General features: G+C 36.8%; 1 protein-coding gene across 1 annotated transcript; it reads left to right on the plus strand.

Annotated features, from left to right (window-relative positions):
• Positions 1-5,017: 5,017 nt before the first annotated feature.
• Positions 5,018-21,600, plus strand: LOC131950459 (uncharacterized). Its single transcript, XM_059312626.1, has 6 exons — positions 5,018-5,185; positions 5,941-6,111; positions 9,907-10,027; positions 11,735-11,883; positions 13,468-13,635; positions 21,406-21,600. Exons 1-6 carry the CDS (start codon positions 5,018-5,020, stop codon positions 21,598-21,600), a joined length of 972 nt encoding a protein of 323 aa, XP_059168609.1.
• The last annotated feature ends 753 nt before the right edge of the window (positions 21,601-22,353 follow it).

Genomic DNA, 22,353 nt, shown 5'->3' on the forward strand with positions numbered 1-22,353 from the left:
GTCTAATACGTCATAGCTTGAACTCTACCCTAACTTTTGTTCTTCATCACCCCTCCCCACCCATAAACCCCCAACTACCGACATGGGGTTACGGTCAGTTCATACAAGTTCAAATATCAGTGACCTTAGTTACTAGGAGGGGTGGGTTATTCAGGCCCTAATCGTCAGCTTTTACAAAGATTTCAAAAACAGTTTGGAGAGTGAATACAAAATACAGGTAGTTAAATTATACGTAGACTACCACTTACAGCTTCCCTCATAATTTTGTTATAAGACTACCTGCCTGCAACCTTAGACAAAGTAACAATAGCGGGTAAAAAAAAAGCTCAAGATTTGTATGGCCGATCGTTCTTTCTTTAAATAACAATTTTAAATACTTGAAACACATTTACACGGTCAGTCACGCAACAACAACAACAACAAAAAGAAAGGTCTAACACTCCCCCCTCCCTCCCTCAATAAAGTAGTAACTGAGAAATCTGGTTTCATCTGCGTTTCAGCGAAAAACGTCATACCACAGTGTAGACTCATCCAGACTTTTTAAAGTCTGAAATTCACTTTTCTAAACTCAAGACTTTATCCACACTGCGTACAAACCCTGTTAAACAATGTTTATTAGCAAAAATATTTAGCTGAAATACTTAAAAATAAATAGCAATAAAAAATAATTACTAAAGCAGTATTTAACACGCAAATAAAATAAATCTGTAAATTTTTTATACGTTCTGTATTAAAAATAAAAGATGACGCCAAATAAGTATGGTTTACAGTACTTCCGGAACAATTTGACAGACTTTGCCATTGTTTTATTGTTTTTTTACTGCTATACCATTTCGAAATAATAACTAAGGCTAAACTAAGGTTTTACATAAATTTGAGTAATAAAGTCAAGTGTAATAATTAGTTTTGATGATTATTTTAGAAACACTAAAATAAAAACTTGCACAAATTTCATCATTTCATCATTTTAAGAATCGTTTAAAAAAAAAGATCATTCGAGACATTTTTAATAAATAGAAAAATGAGTTCTTTAGCGACCAAAGAGATTTTTTTTCAACAACGTTTGAATCCGCTAGCAGCTCTTTACCTTTTACGGGTAGGCCTATACTAATTTTTTCAATCCATTTAATCCAAATGCATTTTCACGACATTGCAGAACTATACCAAATTAAAGACCAAACTGATATAAAGCATGAATTTATTGCTTCTAAACGTAAATTTTGCATTTGGTGTCTACATTTCCCAAGCGGATGATAGCTTTAAGATGTTCATATTTAATAGTAACAATATTTATAGTCGGGAATTAAAACTAATGTCTCTATAGAAGTTTACATTTTGATGTCATCCTCCCTTACCGCCACATAAACCCTTGTCAGAATTGTCAATTTAACCGAAAAATGTATTAGGTAATTCATTTTTTTTTAAATGGTAAAAAGAATTATTCTTTTTTTTCCATTTTGTTGCATTTTTGTTGGTTAGACTGGTTGCTACATGTGTGGGTTAGGTTGGTTGCTACATGTGTGGGTTAGGCTGGTTGCTACATGTGTGGGTTAGGTTGGTTGCTACATGTGTGGGTTAGGCTGGTTGCTACATGTGTGGGTTAGGCTGGTTGCTACATGTGTGGGTTAAGTTGGTTGCTACAAGTGTGGGTTAGGCTGGTTGCTACATGTGTGGGTTAGACTGGTTGCTATATGTGTGGGTTAGGCTGGTTGCTACATGTTGCTTGTGTGGGTTAGGCTGGTTGCTACATGTGTGGGTTAGGCTGGTTGCTACAAATGTGGTTTAGGCTGGTAGCTACATGTGTAGGTTAGGCTGGTTGCTACATATGTGGGTTAGGCTGGTTGCTACATGTGTGGGTTAGGCTGGTTGCTACATGTGTGGGTTGGTTGGTTGCTACATGTGTGGGTTAGGCTGGTTGCTACAAATGTGGTTTAGGCTGGTAGATACATGTGTAGGTTAGGCTGGTTGCTACATGTGTTGGTTAGGCTGGTTGCTACATGTGTTGGTTAGGCTGGTTGCTACATGTGTGGGTTAGGCTGGTTGCTACATGTTGCTTGTGTGGGTTAGGCTGGTTGCTACATGTGTGGGTTAGGCTGGTTGCTACATGTGTGGGTTGGTTAGTTGCTACATGTGTGGGTTAGGCTGGTTGCTACATGTGTAAGTTAAGCTTGTTGCTACAAGTGTGGGTTAGGCTGGTTGCTACATGTGGGTTAGGCTGGTTGCTACATGTCGCTTTTGTGGGTTAGGCTGGTTGCTACATGTGTAGGTTAGGCTGGTTGCTACATGTGTGGGTTAGGCTGGTTGCTACATATGTGGGTTAGGCTGGTTGCTACATGTGTGGGTTAGGCTGGTTGCTACATGTGTGGGTTAGGCTGGTTGCTACATGTGTTGGATGGGTTGGTTGCTACATGTGTGGGTTAGGCTGGTCGCTACATGTGTGGGTTAGGCTGGTTGCTACATGTGTGGGTTAGGCTGGTTGCTACATGTGTGAGTTAGGCTGGTTGCTACATGTGTGGGTTAGGCTGGTTGCTTCATGTTGCTTGTGCGGGTTAGGCTGGTTGCTACATGTGTGGGTTAGGCTGGTTGCTACATGTGTGGGTTAGGCTGGTTGCTTCATGTTGCTTGTGCGGGTTAGGCTGGTTGCTACATGTGTAGGTTAGGCTGGTTGCTACATGTGTGGGTTAGGCTGGTTGCTTCATGTTGCTTGTGCGGGTTAGGCTGGTTGCTATATGTGTGGGTTAGGCTGGTAGCTACATGTGTGGGTTAGGCTGGTTGCTACATGTGTGAGTTAGGCTGGTTGCTACATGTGTGGGTTAGGCTGGTTGCTACATGTGTGGGTAAGGCTGGTTGCTACATGTGTGGGTTAGGCTGGTAGCTACATGTTGCTTGTGCGGGTTAGGCTGGTTGCTACATGTATGGGTTGGGCTCGTTGCTACATGTGTGGATTAGGCTAGTTGCTACATGTGTGGGTTAGGCTGGTTGCTACATATCACATGTGTGGGTTAGGCTGGTTGCTGCATGTGAGGGTTAGACTGGTTGCTACAAGTGTGGGTTAGGCTGGTTGCTACATGTGTGGGTTAGGCTGGTTGCTACATGTTTGGGTTAGACTGGTTGCTATATGTGTGGGTTAGGCTGGTTGCTACATGTTGCTTGTGTGGGTTAGGCTGGTTGCTACATGTGTGGGTTAGGCTGGTTGCTACAAATGTGGTTTAGGCTGGTAGCTACATGTGTAGGTTAGGCTGGTTGCTACATATGTGGGTTAGGCTGGTTGCTACATGTGTGGGTTAGGCTGGTTGCTACATGTGTGGGTTGGTTGGTTGCTACATGTGTGGGTTAGGCTGGTTGCTACAAATGTGGTTTAGGCTGGTAGATACATGTGTAGGTTAGGCTGGTTGCTACATGTGTTGGTTAGGCTGGTTGCTACATGTGTTGGTTAGGCTGGTTGCTACATGTGTGGGTTAGGCTGGTTGCTACATGTTGCTTGTGTGGGTTAGGCTGGTTGCTACATGTGTGGGTTAGGCTGGTTGCTACATGTGTGGGTTGGTTAGTTGCTACATGTGTGGGTTAAGCTTGTTGCTACAAGTGTGGGTTAGGCTGGTTGCTACATGTGGGTTAGGCTGGTTGCTACATGTCGCTTTTGTGGGTTAGGCTGGTTGCTACATGTGTGGGTTAGGCTGGTTGCTACATGTGTGGGTTAGGCTGGTTGCTACATATCACATGTGTGGGTTAGGCTGGTTGCTGCATGTGAGGGTTAGACTGGTTGCTACAAGTGTGGGTTAGGCTGGTTGCTACATGTGTGGGTTAGGCTGGTTGCTACATGTGTGAGTTAGGCTGGTTGCTACATGTGTGGGTTAGGCTGGTTGCTACATGTTTGGGTTAGACTTGTTGCTACATGTGTGGTTTAGGCTGGTTGCTACATGTGTGGGTTAGTATGGTTGCTACATGTCGCTTGTGTGGTTTAGGCTGGTTGCTGCATGTGTGTTTTAGGCTGGTTGCTACATGTGTGGGTTAGTATGGTTGCTACATGTCGCTTGTGTGGTTTAGGCTGGTTGCTGCATGTGTTTTAGGCTGGTTGCTACATGTGTGGGTTAGTATGGTTGCTACATGTCGCTTGTGTGGTTTAGGCTGGTTGCTACATGTGTGGGTTAGACTGGTTGCTACATGTGTGGGTTAGGCTGGTTGCTACATGTGTGGGTTAGGCTGGTATCTACATGTGTGGGTTAGGCTGGTTGCTACATGTTTGGTTTAGGCTGGTTGCTACATGTGTGGGTTAGGCTAGTTGCTACAAGTTTGATTTAGGCTGGTTGCTACATATGTAGTTTAAGCTGGTTGCTACAAGTGTGGGTTAGGCTGGTTGCTTCATGTGTGGGTTAGGATGGTTGCTACATGTTGCTTTTGTGGGTTAGGCTGGTTGCTACATGTGTGGATTAGACTGGTTGCTACATGCGTGGGTTAGGCTGGTTGCTACATGTGTAGGTTAAGCTGGTTGCTACATGTGTAGGTTAGGCTGGTTGCTACATGTGTGGGTTAGGCTGGTTGCTTAATTCCTGTATTATCTTAAGGTGTGTCGTACATGGAAGACGGCAACACAAGTCCCTTCATTGTGGCGGCGTATAAAACTTTTTCTGGACGACAGAAATGTAGAAGAATCGGGTTAGAGATATAAATAGATAAAAATAGAGATTTTTAAAGTTTATTTTATATAAGAATCATAATGAAATATCAATTTATGTATTTGTTAGTGTACGTATACGTGTACGTGCACTTGTTTGCGTAATATACATTTACATATATATGCATGTAAATGGATAGACATGTATATATAAATAATATATAAATAAATAAAGAAATTTATATATATATATATATATATATATATATATATATATATATATATATATATATATATATATATTCTTTATCTACTGATATAGCGCGAAGAGTAATTGCACTGGCAAACAGATGTGCAAAAGACGTCACTGAACTCAGAGTTGAGTGCTCTATTTGTAGCGAGGTGATGGACGATACTTTGAAGACACTGGAGGACATCTTGAAGATTTTATGGAGATCTAAACTCCGAGTGTTAGAGCTGAAGGGGCTATACCCGGACGGCCCGACTAACGGAGCAATGAGGAGGTTTGCTTCTTTTATGAACACATTTCTGATGCAGCAGAAAAATCTGGAGGCAAGTGTTGAATCATTGTCTTATCTTCTTTTTATCATCTCGATAGGCGCATTACATATATATATATATATATATATATATATATATATATATATATATATATATATATATATATATATATATATATATACGGGAACTCGTTTGAGCTTTCATTAAAAGCCTGATGCTTTCTGCAATATATACACACATGCCGTATTATAGCATTGATATTTTATGTATTATATAGACTTACACCAAAGCCTGAACCTACACCTTAATTTTATTTTCCCTTATGACTTGCTGTTTCTCTATAAGTTATTTGGTTTTTCGTTTACAAATCAACGCAACTATCTCTATCACGAATATATTCCGACGCTACTTAACTAAAATCTATTCAACTTTAACATCGATCCTAGACATCACACTTCTAACTCTTCGACTATTACCTCAGTTATATGACTGCCGCTACCTACTGCTTAAACTTTATCTCGCTTCTTGATGGTCTTTTGATTCATTCTTATCTACTAACCAATGACAAAACTACCCTAAATTTCCTTAATCTATTTATAATTGTTTCCTAAAGTGACGTCATCACAAGTACCCAAAAAAATTCTGGGGAGTTTGTTTTTAAAACTCATCTACTTTATGATGAATAAGATTAAGCATAACAGGTGTTTGTGTTTCTAGCTATACAACTCTTCATGGTTTTTTAAATTTCCGTCTCGCATTGCTTCTATTATACAAAATGAAGAGTTTGTTTTTAAATCGTCCCACAGACATTTTCACTGAAAGATACAAACTTTGAAGACAAATTCGTAACCGAATTCTTGGAAATTCTAGGCAAATCTTCAGGGGAGAAAATCAAAGTAATGTGTTTGATTAATTCCTATGAAGACTACGACGACTTACATTATCGACCGATTCATGCATTCGATATCGTCTTAAAAGTGAGTCATTTGACATTTTTTATGTCCAATTTTTTTTACATTTTTATTATTTATCAACGTGTTTTCTTCTTAGCTTAAGGGGGAAGGCTCCGGTAAAACAAAACTTCTTTAATACTAAAGAGAAAACATTTTTTTTCTCACCAGCTTTTTAAAGGTACATCAGAGAATGCATTTCGACTTTAAAAAATTTCTTATGACTTTTTAAAATATAGGATCCGGTTAAACTCTAAACTTTGGGGAATTTTGGGGTATTAAATCTAGTTTTTTTTTTTAAGACTTAAAGCAGCTGTTGTTGATTTAACTAAGGAATCAGCTAAACACAAGTCTGCAGCTTTTCAAACAAGTAAAGATAGGAAATTAACTTCAAACCCTCAGTAATGATGTCAAATTTGTTTTCATTTTATGATTTTAAATATTAGACACACGAATCTCCCCACTCTAGTGCATAAAGCAAGGCTAATGATTTCAAGCGTAGATTTTGACAGTGTCACATTCAGTGGCGGAACTAGAAAAAATGGGCCACCCCGCAAAAAATTTTTTGGGCCCCCATATATATATATATATATATATATAAACACAATACGAACATAGGATACTCATTTCTGGCCTGATCGGGTTTTGAAAAAAAAAAAATTCAATTAAATCTAATCACAACAACATGTCATGTGTATCAGTGGCGGAACTAGTAACCCCCCCCCCCCCCCGAAGAATTTTTTTGGGCCCCTATATATATATATATATATATATATATATATATATATATATATATATATATATATATATATATATATATATATATATATATATATATATATATATATATATATATATATATATATATATATATATATAAAACAAGGTTCGCTCTCAATTTAAAAAAAATTCCATCTGGTACACGAATAAATCAGAGGTTTTCCAACACACGAGCTGGCCCCTTTCTAAATCTAGTCCAACACACTAAACTGAGGCTTTCATCAAAACGTTACTAACCGTGTGCCCTGTTTTCCAGAAGTTGAATTAAATGTTAACAATGTCGGCAGTTCATTTCTTGGATCTTAGGGCGCGGGTTTGTCCACACTACCAACTAGACACGCCAAGGCATGCTGTAAATCCCTCGGCGACGGCCCAGGTGTCAGGGGAGTTACGGGGCTCTTGGAGCTACCGGTTACATTACTGCACGGGTGATGGGTGTGACACATTGTTTCTTCCGGCAGAGCTCCCCCCCTCCCCCGAAAACAGTCTACCCTGGAAGAAACATTGGTGCGACACCTAATTAGATTTAGTCATCGAGTGTAGTAGCGAGACTTATTCCTAGTGTTGTGGGAACTTTTAAACGACTGTCTGTGGGGGCCAACTTGCTCAAATGTGATGCGCTCAGGATCAGAGTTTCTTCCAGGCATCTCTTCGGAGGGGGGGGGGGGCGAAGCCCCACCGAAATTTTTTTACCGCCCCCCCCCCGAACGAAATGAAATTTATATAATTTATATAGAAAATATATACTTTTAACAGTGTCCGCCCCCCCCCCCCCCCCGAAGAAAGTTTACCGCCCCCCCCCCGAAGATTTCAAGTGCCCCCCCGGAGAAAAAAGTCTGGAAGAAACACTGCTCAGGATGACACTGACGCCAGTTGTATTCAAGTAGTAACCTCATCCGCTTATGCAGTATCACGGGGCGCTAAATCACATATTTCCGTTAGGAGTCCCCACTCAAATATGTACAAATGTTAGGCCTATGACAGAAACCTTTGCGGGGCTGTACTCAACAGCTTCCCAAGTTTTCATGGCGATTGGGTGAATGATGCAGTAATGCATAATAATAATAGAGAGAAAAATGTTTTTCACATGTACAACTGTATGTGGCCAGGTCACGCGTTGGATAACCTTCTGATTTAGGGGAGTGGGGATTAACAAAAAGCCTGACTCTCACACACCCCCACCTCAATGACTATTAATAATGTTCAATTAATTCTAAACGTTCTAATTAATTTCTAAATAATTATATAAAAAATAATATTACCTGCCCTGTTTTGTGAATTAGATGTGCCTAATACTATGAAAGTAAATTAATATCTGTTGACTAGATCTAGTGCTGTCTAGTGTCTGACAAAATGTGCTGAAGTGGTGAATCGTACGGTTAGGAAGTAGTTCATAAACGATACATTTATCTCCTCGATACTTGTGAGGTTGAGAAATAGGGATGGGATAGGGGTCGGCTCGGGAAAAAACTTGAAAGGGACAACAAAACGCCTTGATCTATGTATGTCAGCATCGCCCATTGTAAAACTTACTCAGGGGAGATAATTTGAAGTATAGGCCTTAAAAGTTTACTATATTTCTTGTAAAATCAAAAACAAGTAAACGTATATAAAACTGAAGTTTCTAGTATTATATTATTTTTTTAAATTATTTGTACGATACAAGATAGTACAGGATACAAATTCAACCACTATCACAAACACATATTAACATTGAAAAATGTACAATGGATTTCGGGTCCCCTACCAATGCCGCAAATAAGAACCGCGCATCATGAAAGTATTGCAAGCCCACTTCATATGTAGCGGCTTTTCGTGCTATGGACTTTGTTTTTTTTTTTAAAAAGAATTTTGCCGGCGACAGCGTGTGTTTGATTGTAGGGAAATAGAACTCGGCCTTGACGATGGTTAAAAAATACAACTATAAATAACTGTTTTAAATATGTAAAGAATTTGTCGACAATTTTTTAACCCCCTTTTTGGTCCCCATCCCCTGCCCCATCCGCCACAGTATACTTTGGAGGATCGGTCAAACAGTTACCTATCAAAGGTAGGGGGGGGGGGGGCAACGAGTCAAAGAAGTCATTCAAAATTCGAAGAGTTGCCTATATTTTACACTGTAGTTTGTGTAATGGATTTTATCTTTTGCGGAAGAGCGTGGTATAGTGACTGTAAAATAAAGATAATCGTACCGCAGCTACAGTGTTTTTCTTTTACAAACCAAATATTAAGGCAAAAATTAAATTCAAATTTAAAAAAAAAAATTTGGTCAGCGTGGGCCCCTAAACGGCCTCCCCCCCCCCCCCCCGCGCATTGCGGGGTCTGGCGGGACTGTAGTTCCGCCCCTGTTCATCAGGTAAATGAACAACTACTGACTAGTGTCTTTAACAAAATGTGCAGAAGTGGTCAGTTTACAGTTCATAGACGGTTCGTTAATCTATGCATTACATCTTATTGTAAGAGTAAGGGTGTGGTGAGGGGTAGAAGTGAGGGGGAGGGGGGGAGGGGGGGGGGAGAGAGTTGGGAAGGGAAGGGGACAAGAAAGCGCCGATAAACATCTACATCAATAGTGCCGACTAGAAGACCAGGATAGTCGCCTCGCCGCAACATTTCCCCAGCTCGATTTCAAAGCGTACCGGCACAGTCAAATTTCAGATGCTTCGTCTTTGAAGTTGTCTATATGTCTGGCGGTCTCTCGAGCTATAGTCAGTGCATTTTTCTCAAAGACGTTTGCCGACTATCGTGTTTGTTTGTAACTGTAGAAGAAAGATAACTCGACCTCCACCTAATTTTTTTTTTTTAAATAATTTAGACAGGATTTTTGGGCCCCCAATTGGTCTGGGCCCCCCCCGCATTGCGGGGTCTGGCGGCACTGTAGTTCCGCCCCTGGTCACATTGTGACCATCTAGCTTGACCTTTAAAATCAAATCTTCTTGGCTAATGAGTTTTTGCTAGCTAGTTCACTGATCTAGCTGTAACTATGGTCGTACGATTAAAATGTCGTTTCTCAAATTATAAACTTTTTATGTGTTTTGTATTCAGAAGTTTACAAACTTACAGTCACTAACAATGGAGTATCTCAGCGAAGCCCTACTACAAAACCTATCAAAGAGTCTGGGGACAAACTTCAAGTACTTGAACCTAACTGTGAGTCACTTAGAAGGTAAGGTACTATGAATAGGGCCTAACATTATTACTAATATTGTAACCTATTTTTTTAAAAGATCATGCAAACGGGTTCAGCATTGATGCCAACAGACTGACCTCGGCCTATATCAAAATATTAATAAAACTCCGCTGTGTTCTATACATCGCTCATTCATCAAACATTGTGTGGCACATGACATAGACAGCAATACAGCTTTGGTATGTTGTATGTGCTGTTAATCGTATCTTAGCACGGATACGTAGACAGTCAACTGTTAAATAAGAAGACTAAATTTAACATGTGCATGGTAAACTGTCAAAACTGTAAGCTTTAAACAAAGAATCTAAACATTACAACGAGACAAAACGTATATATATATATATATATATATATATATATATATATATATATATATATATATATATATATATATATATATACATATATATTATATGTCCTTTCGCCAATGGTAGTTATAAACAAACAAATATATATATATATATATATATATATATATATATATATATATATATATATATATATATATATATATGTATATCAAATTTATATATATGTATATATAAATTTTTATTACGATAGCATGAAGAGAGTAGTAATGCACAGTGGCGTAGCGAGGTCGGGTGTCACCAGGTGCGGCACTCAATGGTGTCACCCCCCCCCCAGAAGCGTAGCGACCCTTCCCGGGGACAAACTTTCAAATTTTCGATTTTCACCCCCCCCCCCCCCTCAAATTTTTTTCTATATATTTTGCTATTTTTTGCCTTGGTGTCACCCCCCCCCCCCCCAAATGGTGTCAGCCCCCGCCCCCCCCCTCGCTACGCCTCTGGTAATGCATAAAAGACAGACACACGATGTTCACATGTACAGCTGTGCCCAGATCACGCAGAGGAGAACTGATTTAGGGGACATACATAAATGACATCATACTTTTTTGACGACTCACAAAAGGCCAGACCCTCACACCAAAATGACGTCATTAAGTTAACAATATCAAATGAAAAATAAATAAATAAATAAATAAATAAATAAATAAATAAATAAATAAATAAATAAATAAATAAATAAATAAATAAATAAATAAATAAATAAATAAATAAATAAATAAATAAATAAATAAATAAATAAATAAATAAATAAATAAATAAATAAATAAATAAATAAATAAATAAATAAATAAATAAATAAATAAATAAATAAATAAATAAATAAATAAATAAATAAATAAATAAATAAATAAATAAATAAATAAATAAATAAATAAATAAATAAATAAATAAATAAATAAATAAATAAATAAATAAATAAATAAATAAATAAATAAATAAATAAATAAATAAATAAATAAATAAATAAATAAATAAATAAATAAATAAATAAATAAATAAATAAATAAATAAATAAATAAATAAATAAATAAATAAATAAATAAATAAATAAATAAATAAATAAATAAATAAATAAATAAATAAATAAATAAATAAATAAATAAATAAATAAATAAATAAATAAATAAATAAATAAATAAATAAATATATAAATATATAAATATATAAATATATATATATATATATATATATATATATATATATATATATGTATATATATATATATATATATATATATATATATATATATATATATATATATATATATATATATATATATATATATATATATATATACTTCTTTTCATAAAATTAGCAAGCATTAGCGACACGGCATGGGTGGCACTTAAAAAATCATGCCCTGATCTTGTGGTGACCTTTCATGTGGATGGTATTTTAGGAGCTGTCCTAACCCCAAGCATTCCCCTGATCAGCCTAACAGTAGCAAAGCCTCTCTCACAGGAGGTAAGTATTGACACACACTGAGCAGATATTTACAGGCACACACACACACACCCACACTCATGCGCACACTCATACATACACTCACACACAAACAAACACATGCACACTGATACACATGACCACTCATACACTTACACACTCATACACTTACACAGTTATACACATACACACTCATACGATTACACACACATACATGTATAATTACATAATATACAGGGGTGGACTGGCCCACCGTTCTATCGGAAAAAATCCCGTGTGCTTCTGAGAAAAAACCCCCAGTAAAAAAATCTCGGAGCGGAATTGTAATAATCAAATTAGTTTTTTAATTACTCGTATACAAAGTACAGAGAAAGTATTTGTTACGGGTCATTTAAGGTCAGGTTAAAATAGGTTAGAATAGTCTCGAACTTAGGGGAGAATGCGTGTGTGAATTGGTTCACCCTACTGTGTAGTAACCCCGGTGTGTTGTATTGTTATCCCAAGGTCGAATGCGGGTATAAAATGGCGAGTGAACGATTGTGGGAGGTCAGCGGTTAATCGTGCAAAACAAAATCGAGATTTTTGCAAATCTCGACGTTCTACACCTCACGGAGTCAGAAAAACATAGTTTTGCAATCCTGTTCGCATGTCTTTGTGTGTGTGTGTGTGTGTGTGTGTGTGTGTGTGTGTATGTGTGTGTGTCTGTAAACACGATAACTTAAGTACCGATACAGCTAGAATGATGAAATTTCATATATAAGTCTTATATTTAATTTGTTGACCCGTATAAGCTTTTAAGCGATTTCCGATAACCGAAAGTGTAACTTTTTATACTTTCAATTTTTCAAAAGCCTATAACTTGAGTAATATTGCAGATAGATAAATGAAATTTCACATGTAAGTAAAAGATCTAATTCTCTGCCTTCTTTAAAATTGTGAGTAACTTCCGTTGACCGGAAGTAGTAATTTAGGCTATTTCCGATTTCTCAAAAAACACATTTGCATTTATAAAGTACTAATAATATTTCGCACTATTATGCACATATTATTTGGCGTTCGCTTGGTGTGCAATTATGTTTTTACGATATTCCATTCTATTTAAAAAAGTTTAAGTAATTAAAATTGAATTTAAAATATTGTCTATATCCCGAGTTGCCATCCCCCGTAGTGTTATAATAGAATATTCGAGAAAGTTTAGGGGAGATCACTCCCGGTTGTTTTTTTTCATAGTTAAACTTTTTTTAAAATTTTTCTATTTTACAATTTCCATTGCCTGATAACAAAGCGAAACATTCAGGCTATCTGTGAGACAAAAAAAAAAAAAACGCTCAATGAAAATATCAATCTTGGGGCAGTGGCGTAACAAACATGTAAGCATGGTGGACAAACTTTACAGTCCCCGATGTCAAATGGCCCCTGATCATGCTCACTTTATTTTTTCTTAAATAATCTTTTTTACACGTTCGTTATTTCGTTTGTTTATTTGTATGTTTGTTGGTTTATTTATTTAGTCGCATATTTATTTAATCATTTATTTAATTTTATTTTTTTATTTATGGAGAGAGAAAAAGATCTATACACATTTAAATTAATGTCTCTCTACAGTTTGAAATTGCAAACATAGCAACGCTGTACCAGCATACACTGGAAGAACTTCATATAGAAAATCATTTTGGAGAGCAAGAACTATCTGAAGATTTTTGTAAACATTTAGCTTCATTTCAACGCTTACGGAAGTTTTCGATGTCCATGATGATAAAAACAGAAGCAAACGTAACTGTCTAACTACTAGTCTCATTTTATTTTCTTATTTTCAGTGCATTTAGAAGCATGTTGTGCCCGGGACGAAATTTCAATTTGGCGCTCCCCCCCCACACACACACAACCACACACATCCACATATATATATATATATATATATATATATATATATATATATATATATATATATATATATATATATATATATATATATATGTATGTGTGTGTGTGTGTGTATGATTGAGTGTGTGCGTGGGTGCGAGAGACAGTCCGGAAAAGATTTAATAATAACGGTGTATGATTTTCGTTCCCTAAAACTTTACTCGACGCCAATTCAACTCGCATTAAGATGCGTTATCCATTAAAAAAATATTAATGTCTGAAAAAAAATAAACCTAAGGGGTCATCAATAAATTATCTCCCCCCTACCCTCCGTCACACATCTGCTACCCCCCCCCCCCCCCCCCCCGCTAAATTGACGTTACACCTCAGACCTCAGTCTACAACCCCCCCCCCCCCCTCAAAATTGCAGTTGAATTTTTATTTTATAAGCAATAAAGTTTATCTACTTAGCAATCCTGTGTAAATCCTTTCGATTTTAGTCGGCGGAAAAGCCCACTATCCAGGAAAAGCTGGAGAGCGGTGTTTGCCGGTCACTGTTTGCTAAGGGTATTTGTTTTATAGTTACACAATCTAGGTAGAAAACAGTTAAAACAAAATGTAAAGTCTTGTAGCCGTTAAATTTCTTAACTTTGACAGTTCATAATTCAAAACTGAAGCTTAAAATGAGCTTTTATATTTTTAATTTTTCTACCCCTTTTGGCGCCCCTTCGGGTCAGCCCCCCTGGCTGGTGGTTATAAATTTGTTTTATATTTGTTTCATTTTTCACTACTTCCAATTACCGTATATATGGGTTTATGCGATATCGCTCTCTTAGTTTTTGTACTTTAAGTTTATAATTTAGATATGGTTGCTATGCCACATTAAAAAACGCCTTGTATAGTCATATTGTTACTAGCTACATACCCGTGCTCCGCCACGGTTAATCTTTTTTAAAATGTACCAACTTGGGAACAGAACAAAACAAAACAAAACACAAACACAACACAACACAAACACGACACAAACACAACACAAACACAACATGAACACGACACAACACAAACACGACACTAACCACAACACAAACACAACACAACACAATACAACACAAAAAACACAAACACAACACAAACACAATGCAAACACAAACGCAAAAAAGCAATAACGCTTTCCTAGGCGTCCTGGTCCAGAGAGAGCCTTTTCGGCATTCTCTAGAAGTCTAATTTCATCCGTTTTAATAACATCGAAAAAAAACAAAAAAATTTTTTTCATAAAAAACGTTTAAAAAAAATATCGAATGTAATAATGCACTAAAAAGGGGTAAATAAATTATACACTATAAAGAAAAGCGTGGTTCATATGAAGAGATAGTGTGGTCAGCACTATGCCTAGCCGCCTTTACTTTCACTAACGCGAGTTAAGTACCCATCACCCGGTCTACTGACTTGAACCCGGATTCGAACTCGAGGCTTACGGGTTAGCAGTCCAGCTCTCTACCGCTTGACCACTCTGTCCCTTCTTTTCTTTATAGTTATTTAAATAGTGTATAACTTATTTTCTCCTTTTAGAGTATTATTACATGAAAGTATGTTTTTGAAACGTTTTTTTATGAACTTTTTAGTACTTTCCATGTTTTTATTTATAATAGAGTTACATGACTAAAAACCATTATTGAACGTGATGACACGTGTGGAGTAGTTGGATAGGACTGCCTACTAATTTGGTCAAATTTTTTATTAATTCATAAAAAATACTCAGGCGATCAATTAAGTCAAAATAAATGTCATGATGCATTGTTTCATGTCTTGACCCACGTACCAATTACGAACCGTATTTGTCAGTTAGAAGTGCCTGCCATTTCGCTCGGGCGTTTCGATCTAGACAGACAGACTGACGAGGTAGTGAGTTAAATAAAAGCTTGTAAAAATAGTGATTTTGATAGACTATAGACTAATTAGATTAATATTTTTCTGTTTTAATTATGAACCTTAACATAAAATAATCAATGCGGTAGTTATTAAAAAAATTAACTTACATTAGTGAGTGAGTTCAATTTCTTTTTGAATTACCCCCCCCCCCCTGGCATAATTATAAAATATTTTAATTAATTAGTTTTTTCGACCATACTGTTATTAAAATGTATCCCACTTTTCAAGAAATCTAATCGAAAATAGTATTGCAATTGATCAGTTTAATATAATATAGCAATGTGCGTTTATTTAATATTTTCTTCACGTTATGGAAAAGTGTAAAAACTGTGTCAATTATACAAAAAATGTTAGTCGTTATATAAACAAACCCTTCTCCAATGGTAATAAAAAGACAATGTGGTGCAGTTTAAAAGTAGTGCGTGGTACGATATTTTCTTTTATGGTTCCAGAATCTATAGCAATGACGGACTGACACACTACCTAGCTGCTTATATCAGGGGCGGAACTACAGTGCCGCCAGACCCCGCAATGCAAGGGGGCACGCCATTTAGGGGCCCAAAGCGGACCATAGTTAAAAAAAAAAATTCTTGCAGTTTTGAATAGATGGTTGTTTTGTACAAAAGACACCATCCCACGCTTTTGTATATTCTTTTTCCATTTATTTTTAAACCACTGTGAAAGCCGAGTCCTCTTTCTCCTACAATCAAACTTATCAAAGATAAGCAAACGTTCAAACCACTTCCATGACTTATTTTCCTATATTTAAATAGTCAAATAAGGGTGCTCATAAGCTTAATTTAATGTATTTCTACTAAACAAATTAAAAAGCAATTACTTCTCTTAATTATTATTTTTTTATAAAGTACATACTTAAGAATGACATTGTTTAAAAAGGAAATGTATTTAAAATTAATAATATAAATACAAAAAGACATACAAATAAACATAACCATTACTTATACAAAGCTTCTTGTTTTATATTTTTGACCGAATAGAGGTTAAGAGGTTTTATAGCATAGATAAAATAAAACTGATTTTCACAAAAAAAAAACACTAATGCACTTACACTAACGACATTATGTCGTAATTTGTTTTAATTGAAACTTTTTTTTTCCAAACCCGAACAGGCCAGCAATGAGTTCCTATGTTATTGTTTTGTGTTTATGTTTATATATATATATATATATATATATATATATATATATATATATATATATATATGTTACCGAGTGTATTTACTCGCAACGTCAAATGTTACAGAGTGTCTTTACTTGTGCTATCTTTGACCAGCTCACAACATTAATCACAATACAGATACTCTGAAGTGCAGGTTTACATTTATCTCTTTATTAAATGAATCAATAGAAATGCTCCACATAGCAATGCATCAATGTTCCACAAGAATACAATGAACCAACTGACCCCCACTGTCCTCACTAGTCCTCACATATCAGAATACACGTGTCCATGGTCCAGGCTTCCAATCTTATTCTCACAAACTACAACACGTATCTACAGTTCAGTCTTCAACTTCTGTTCTCCTCCCTTCTCGTCGTGCCGTCCTATTATATCGCCTTGTATTCGTAATCGGTTCTATCCGTTGCATCATAACTATGAACTACGCAGTTCTGTCGTACAGTCCGATTATTAGACTTTTGTTTCTATTTCTGTCACACCACCTGCATCCGTTGCATCAGTTCAGTTTGGCCTTGGTCATGTCTTTAGTTGACAGACTGTATTGCGTTCTTATCAATCGTCTTTAGTAACTACACTAGTTACATCCACCCCCGCCGTTTTTTGTGTGTGTTCTCAATCACAAACAACGCTTGGCGGGTGCACTCCTCCAATGTCAAACGCAACACCATAAAAAAAAGTTACTGTTCTACTTACTGTCAATGTCGTCACGTTCATACACGATTAACAGTTATCCCTATTTCAAAATACTAAATGTGTCTACATCATATTCCTCAGACACAAAGCAGTTCTAGAATTCACATCCACCCCCGCCGTTTTTTTCGTTTGGTGTCATCACCAGTTTACTTTTATAGCTTTTGGACAGTCTGTTCTCATACCAGCGCGACCATGAAAGAATTGATGGTTGCTGACGAAAAATTTCGTACTCTTTCTGTTCCTCAAACTTCTCCGCGGACCACTTATCTGATGTTCTACTGTCTCTCTACTTCTGGGAGGACCGGGATCCTCATTGTTGCAGTTATCCTCCACTTGTGTATCGCTGTTGTGCTGTTGATGGTGACATGGTTCCGGGATGGGTATGTGAATTTCCGTGTAAGTTTCTGGTTCCCTAATTGTCTTAGTTTTCTTTGTGTGTAAATGCTCTTCTTGACTATGCCAATATTTCTTTAATTGAGTAATATTCGCCCAACGGTCCGGTTTGGTGTGATTGGTGGGTCTTACTTTAAAGGGGCCACCGGCTACTTTAGGCATCTCCACGACTTGCCATACCTCCTGTCCCCAGAAGTCGTGGATTTTGTTTCTGCCTAATGGGTGGCTACGCAGTAATACTTTGTCGTTCAGTTGGAGTTGCGGGTCTTTTGTCTGTACCAGCGGTTCTCTTCGCCGTGCTTCATGTTCTAGTCTTTCTTGTACCACCCTGTACATTTCTCTAATTCGTCTCATATGTTCATTCACATATTCCAGTGCGGTGTATGAGCCAGTCATGCTTTCCTTTTTTCCTAGGAACAAGTCCAGAGGGAGTCGAGCCTCCTGTCCGAACAGTAACATATGTGGCGAAAGGCCGGTTGTGGCATGGGGGGTGCAGTTGTATAGGTATACCAACTCTGGGAGAAAATCAGGCCAACGTTTTTTCTGTTCAGGTTCTAGAGTACGCAGCAAATCATGCATGCTGCGATTGAACCGCTCGCACTGTCCGTTTCCTTTAGGATTATATGTGGTTGTTCTAGATTTGTTGATCCCGTAGTGGCTGCACAGTTGGTTAATTACTTCTGACTCAAAGGCCCTTCCTTGGTCAGAGTGTAATTGTCTTGGTATACCATATTTGATGAACCAGTGTTCTATTAAGACCTTTGCCACTGTTTTGGCCGTCTGGTCTCGTGTGGGCACCGCGACAGTCCATTTGGTGAATACGTCAGTCATCACCAACACATGTTCCGTCCCATCCGATGATTGCTCCAACGATGTAAAGTCCATAGCCACAATCTCTAGGGGTTTTGTCGCCAGTAGGTGTCCTGATGGCTGTCTCATTTTGACAACTGGCATTTCTTTTAGCTGCATATTTGTATTAGATCGTAGCAATTCAAGTTCATCTGTATAATTCTTCACTTCATTTTCTTTTTCTGTATTCACTGATTTAAGATTCTCAATAGAAATGTGCAAAACTTCTACTTCTTTTTCTTTATCTGCTATAAGACGTGTCTTATTTTCAACCTTTTTCATTAGTTCTAATACTTGCTTTTCTAAGTGTTGATTCAATAGCCTTTCTTTTTCTATCATTTCTTCTAGTTTGCCAACACTGTTCTGTTGTCTAATATTTTTATTTTCTTCTTCAGATAACAGACACTCTAAAGATGAACATTTCTCCTGTGCTTTTAATTTGCATGAACTTTCCCTATCCAGTTTCATGGTTAACATTGAGATCTCATTATTAAGTCTACCAATTTCCTCCTTATCATCATTTTTCTCAGCCAACAAATTGTTCACTTGAAACTTTTCAACATCCAAGTTCATTTCACAGTTCATTTTTTCTATTATTAACAAGTCTTTTGAATTCTTAAGTTCTTCCACCAAGGCTATAGTTATCTGTTAGCTTAGTTTCACAATTCTGAAGTTCAGAAAGCTTCAAATCTAATTTTTCGTGTGTAATTTGAAGTTCTTTTTCAATATCTGATAATTTCTCTTCAAGTCTTGTTTGAGACTCTTTCATTGCTTGTTCTATCTTGTTTCTTAGGCCATAACCTCGCCCCTCTGTAGCCTGGACCTGCCTTACAGCGGGCGATCGTTTCCCCGGACAGTACCGTGCAATATGTCCGGACTGTGAGCAGTACAGGCAGATTGGTCGACCGTCAGCTGTCCACTGGAGTGATGGATTTGCAGGTCGCGGCTGTCTAACTTGTCTATGTCTTGTCCAGTTTTTGCCGTGGTTATCTGCTGTTGACCTACTTTCTAACCTCTCCAACCGTTGGTCAACCTTATCCAGGCGAGCCAACAGTTGAGCCATCATGGTTTCCATGGTGCTGGTCCATGTAGGTGGTGATTGTTTCTGTTCTGGCACAGAGATTTTGTCTACCAAGCAGTTCGATTCGTCCTCATACTCTGACCTGCGGATCGCTGAGTTCCTGACCTGAAGGAAGGTCAACTGTGGGTCCTTGTACACCTCCTCTTTCAAATCTCTTCTTAAGATAGGGGTTGCTAACCCTTCAATAAAATGATCCCTCAGTAGGCGCGCATCAATGTCGGGTGTTTTGCCTTTTACAGCGTCAAAGGCCCTGTTCATTCGATGTGAATATTCCATCACACTCTCCGCCAGTCTCTGCTTTAGACCTACGAACCCCGATAGCAGTTGCGACCCCGACCGTCTCTCACCAAAGGTCTCCACAATTAAATCTAGCACTTTATCTGGATCTGTTTGGAGGGCTTTATTGTGGCATTTTACCTCCGCCCTAACCGTCTCCCCTATACTGCTCATCAACAACCTTAATCTTTCCTCTGGTGACATGTATCTCGAGGCCCAGGCAGCTTTGACCTCTTCATAGAATCTGTTAGTTAAGGTTGAATCACCGTCCCCATAAAATTTGTTTATGTGGGATTCTCTGGGCAGGACCACAATATGGGTCGGCCTTTCGTCCAAATTAGACATTCTAATCCTTAAATATATTTTCTTTGAATAAAAAGACCTTTCCTACCGTTTATGTAAGAATACTTTTCCCTGTTCCTCGATTGTCCGAATTCACACACAAAACACAGTTATTGACCAGGTTGACAATGGGTGCCGCTAACGGCTGGTCTAGTTGAGTTCAGCTACTCGCAGCGCCAAATGTTACCGAGTGTATTTACTCGCAACGTCAAATGTTACAGTGTCTTTACTTGTGCTATCTTTGACCAGCACACAACATTAATCACAATACAGATACTCTGAAGTGCAGGTTTACATTTATCTCTTTATTAAATGAATCAATAGAAATGCTCCACATAGCAATGCATCAATGTTCCACAAGAATACAATGAATCAACTGACCCCTACTGTCCTCACTAGTCCTCACATATCAGAATACACGTGTCCATGGTCCAGGCTTCCAATCTTATTCTCACAAATTACAACACGTATCTACAGTTCAGTCTTCAACTTCTGTTCTTCTCCCTTCTCGTCGTGCCGTCCTATTATATCGCCTTGTATTCGTAATCGGTTCTATCCGTTGCATCATAACTATGAACTACGCAGTTCTGTCGTACAGTCCGATTATTAGACTTTTGTTTCTATTTCTGTCACACCACCTGCATCCGTTGCATCAGTTCAGTTTGGCCTTGGTCATGTCTTTAGTTGACAGACTGTATTGCGTTCTTATCAATCGTCTTTAGTAACTACACTAGTTACATATATATATATATATATATATATATATATATATATATATATATATATATATATATAGTTCTGATACTGGCTTATATTATACATTTTAAAAATGTATACGTTTTAATTACATATGTTTCGTTTTGTTTGTTTTTACAGATTAAGTTTTTTTTTTATTTTTATCGCGTTTGTTTTCACAGATTAAGTTTTTGAGGGCATTTGGAGAAGTATTAAAAAGACCAAACAGTTTGACGGATGTCAAGTTTAAGTATCGCGACAGTCGAACCATCGGTTCTAAAGTGCTCAAAGAGATAGAAAAACTAAAAGAAGAGTCTGTGAATGGTGGCTTGCTACTGAATGTTGATTTACTTGTACCAGGGCAAGATTACTTTTAAATTATTTGTATGGAAAAAAAACACACCAAAATATGTAATTTTATTTATTGAAAACAAATAATAGGCCTACAGAAACATTGTTGTATTTTAAACAGTTTTTAATTCATTGATCAGTTGTTTAAATAGCTCTTTTTCATTTGTATTAAATATTCAGTAATTAAAAAGAAAAGTTATCTTTTTAAATAACAATAGAAATATGTTACTTATTACGTTTTAACTACTTTTTTCATTACGTCAATGTTATTAGCTGTATTACTCAAATTAAAATTATTTATAGAAATGTATTTTCTATAATTTTAGCTGTTTTCAAGCATGTTATGAGACAGGGACCATCCTCTTAGCAAAATACATTATGAAAGGACAGACTTTGTTCATTTTAAAAATTGATAGCTAATTTAAAAAAAAATATTTTAATCTAAATTAAGTTTTTAAATTTGTAGAATTATTATTGATTTTAGAAATATATATTAGCAAAGTTTAATTTAGGACTTTTGCCACATTTAAATTATTAATTAAAAAATGAACTTACACATTAAGACTACATATTTGCTGAACCACATGTATCAATGAAAAGAAAAAAAAACCTGCACTTTTATAAATGTTTAATTTGTAAACAACAGTTTCTACAGTGATTTCATTTGATTATACTATACACACTACACAGCCAAAATGAGAAATTTTTATGATCATAAATGTACCATCTACAATGACAAAAATATCATTAAAATAAACATTTGTTAATCACTAATGTAA

This window comes from Physella acuta, unplaced genomic scaffold (genome assembly GCF_028476545.2).
Source record: "Physella acuta isolate Inbredline_101_S28 unplaced genomic scaffold, ASM2847654v3 ptg000765l, whole genome shotgun sequence".
In the NCBI taxonomy this organism is placed as follows: Eukaryota; Metazoa; Mollusca; class Gastropoda; family Physidae; genus Physella; species Physella acuta.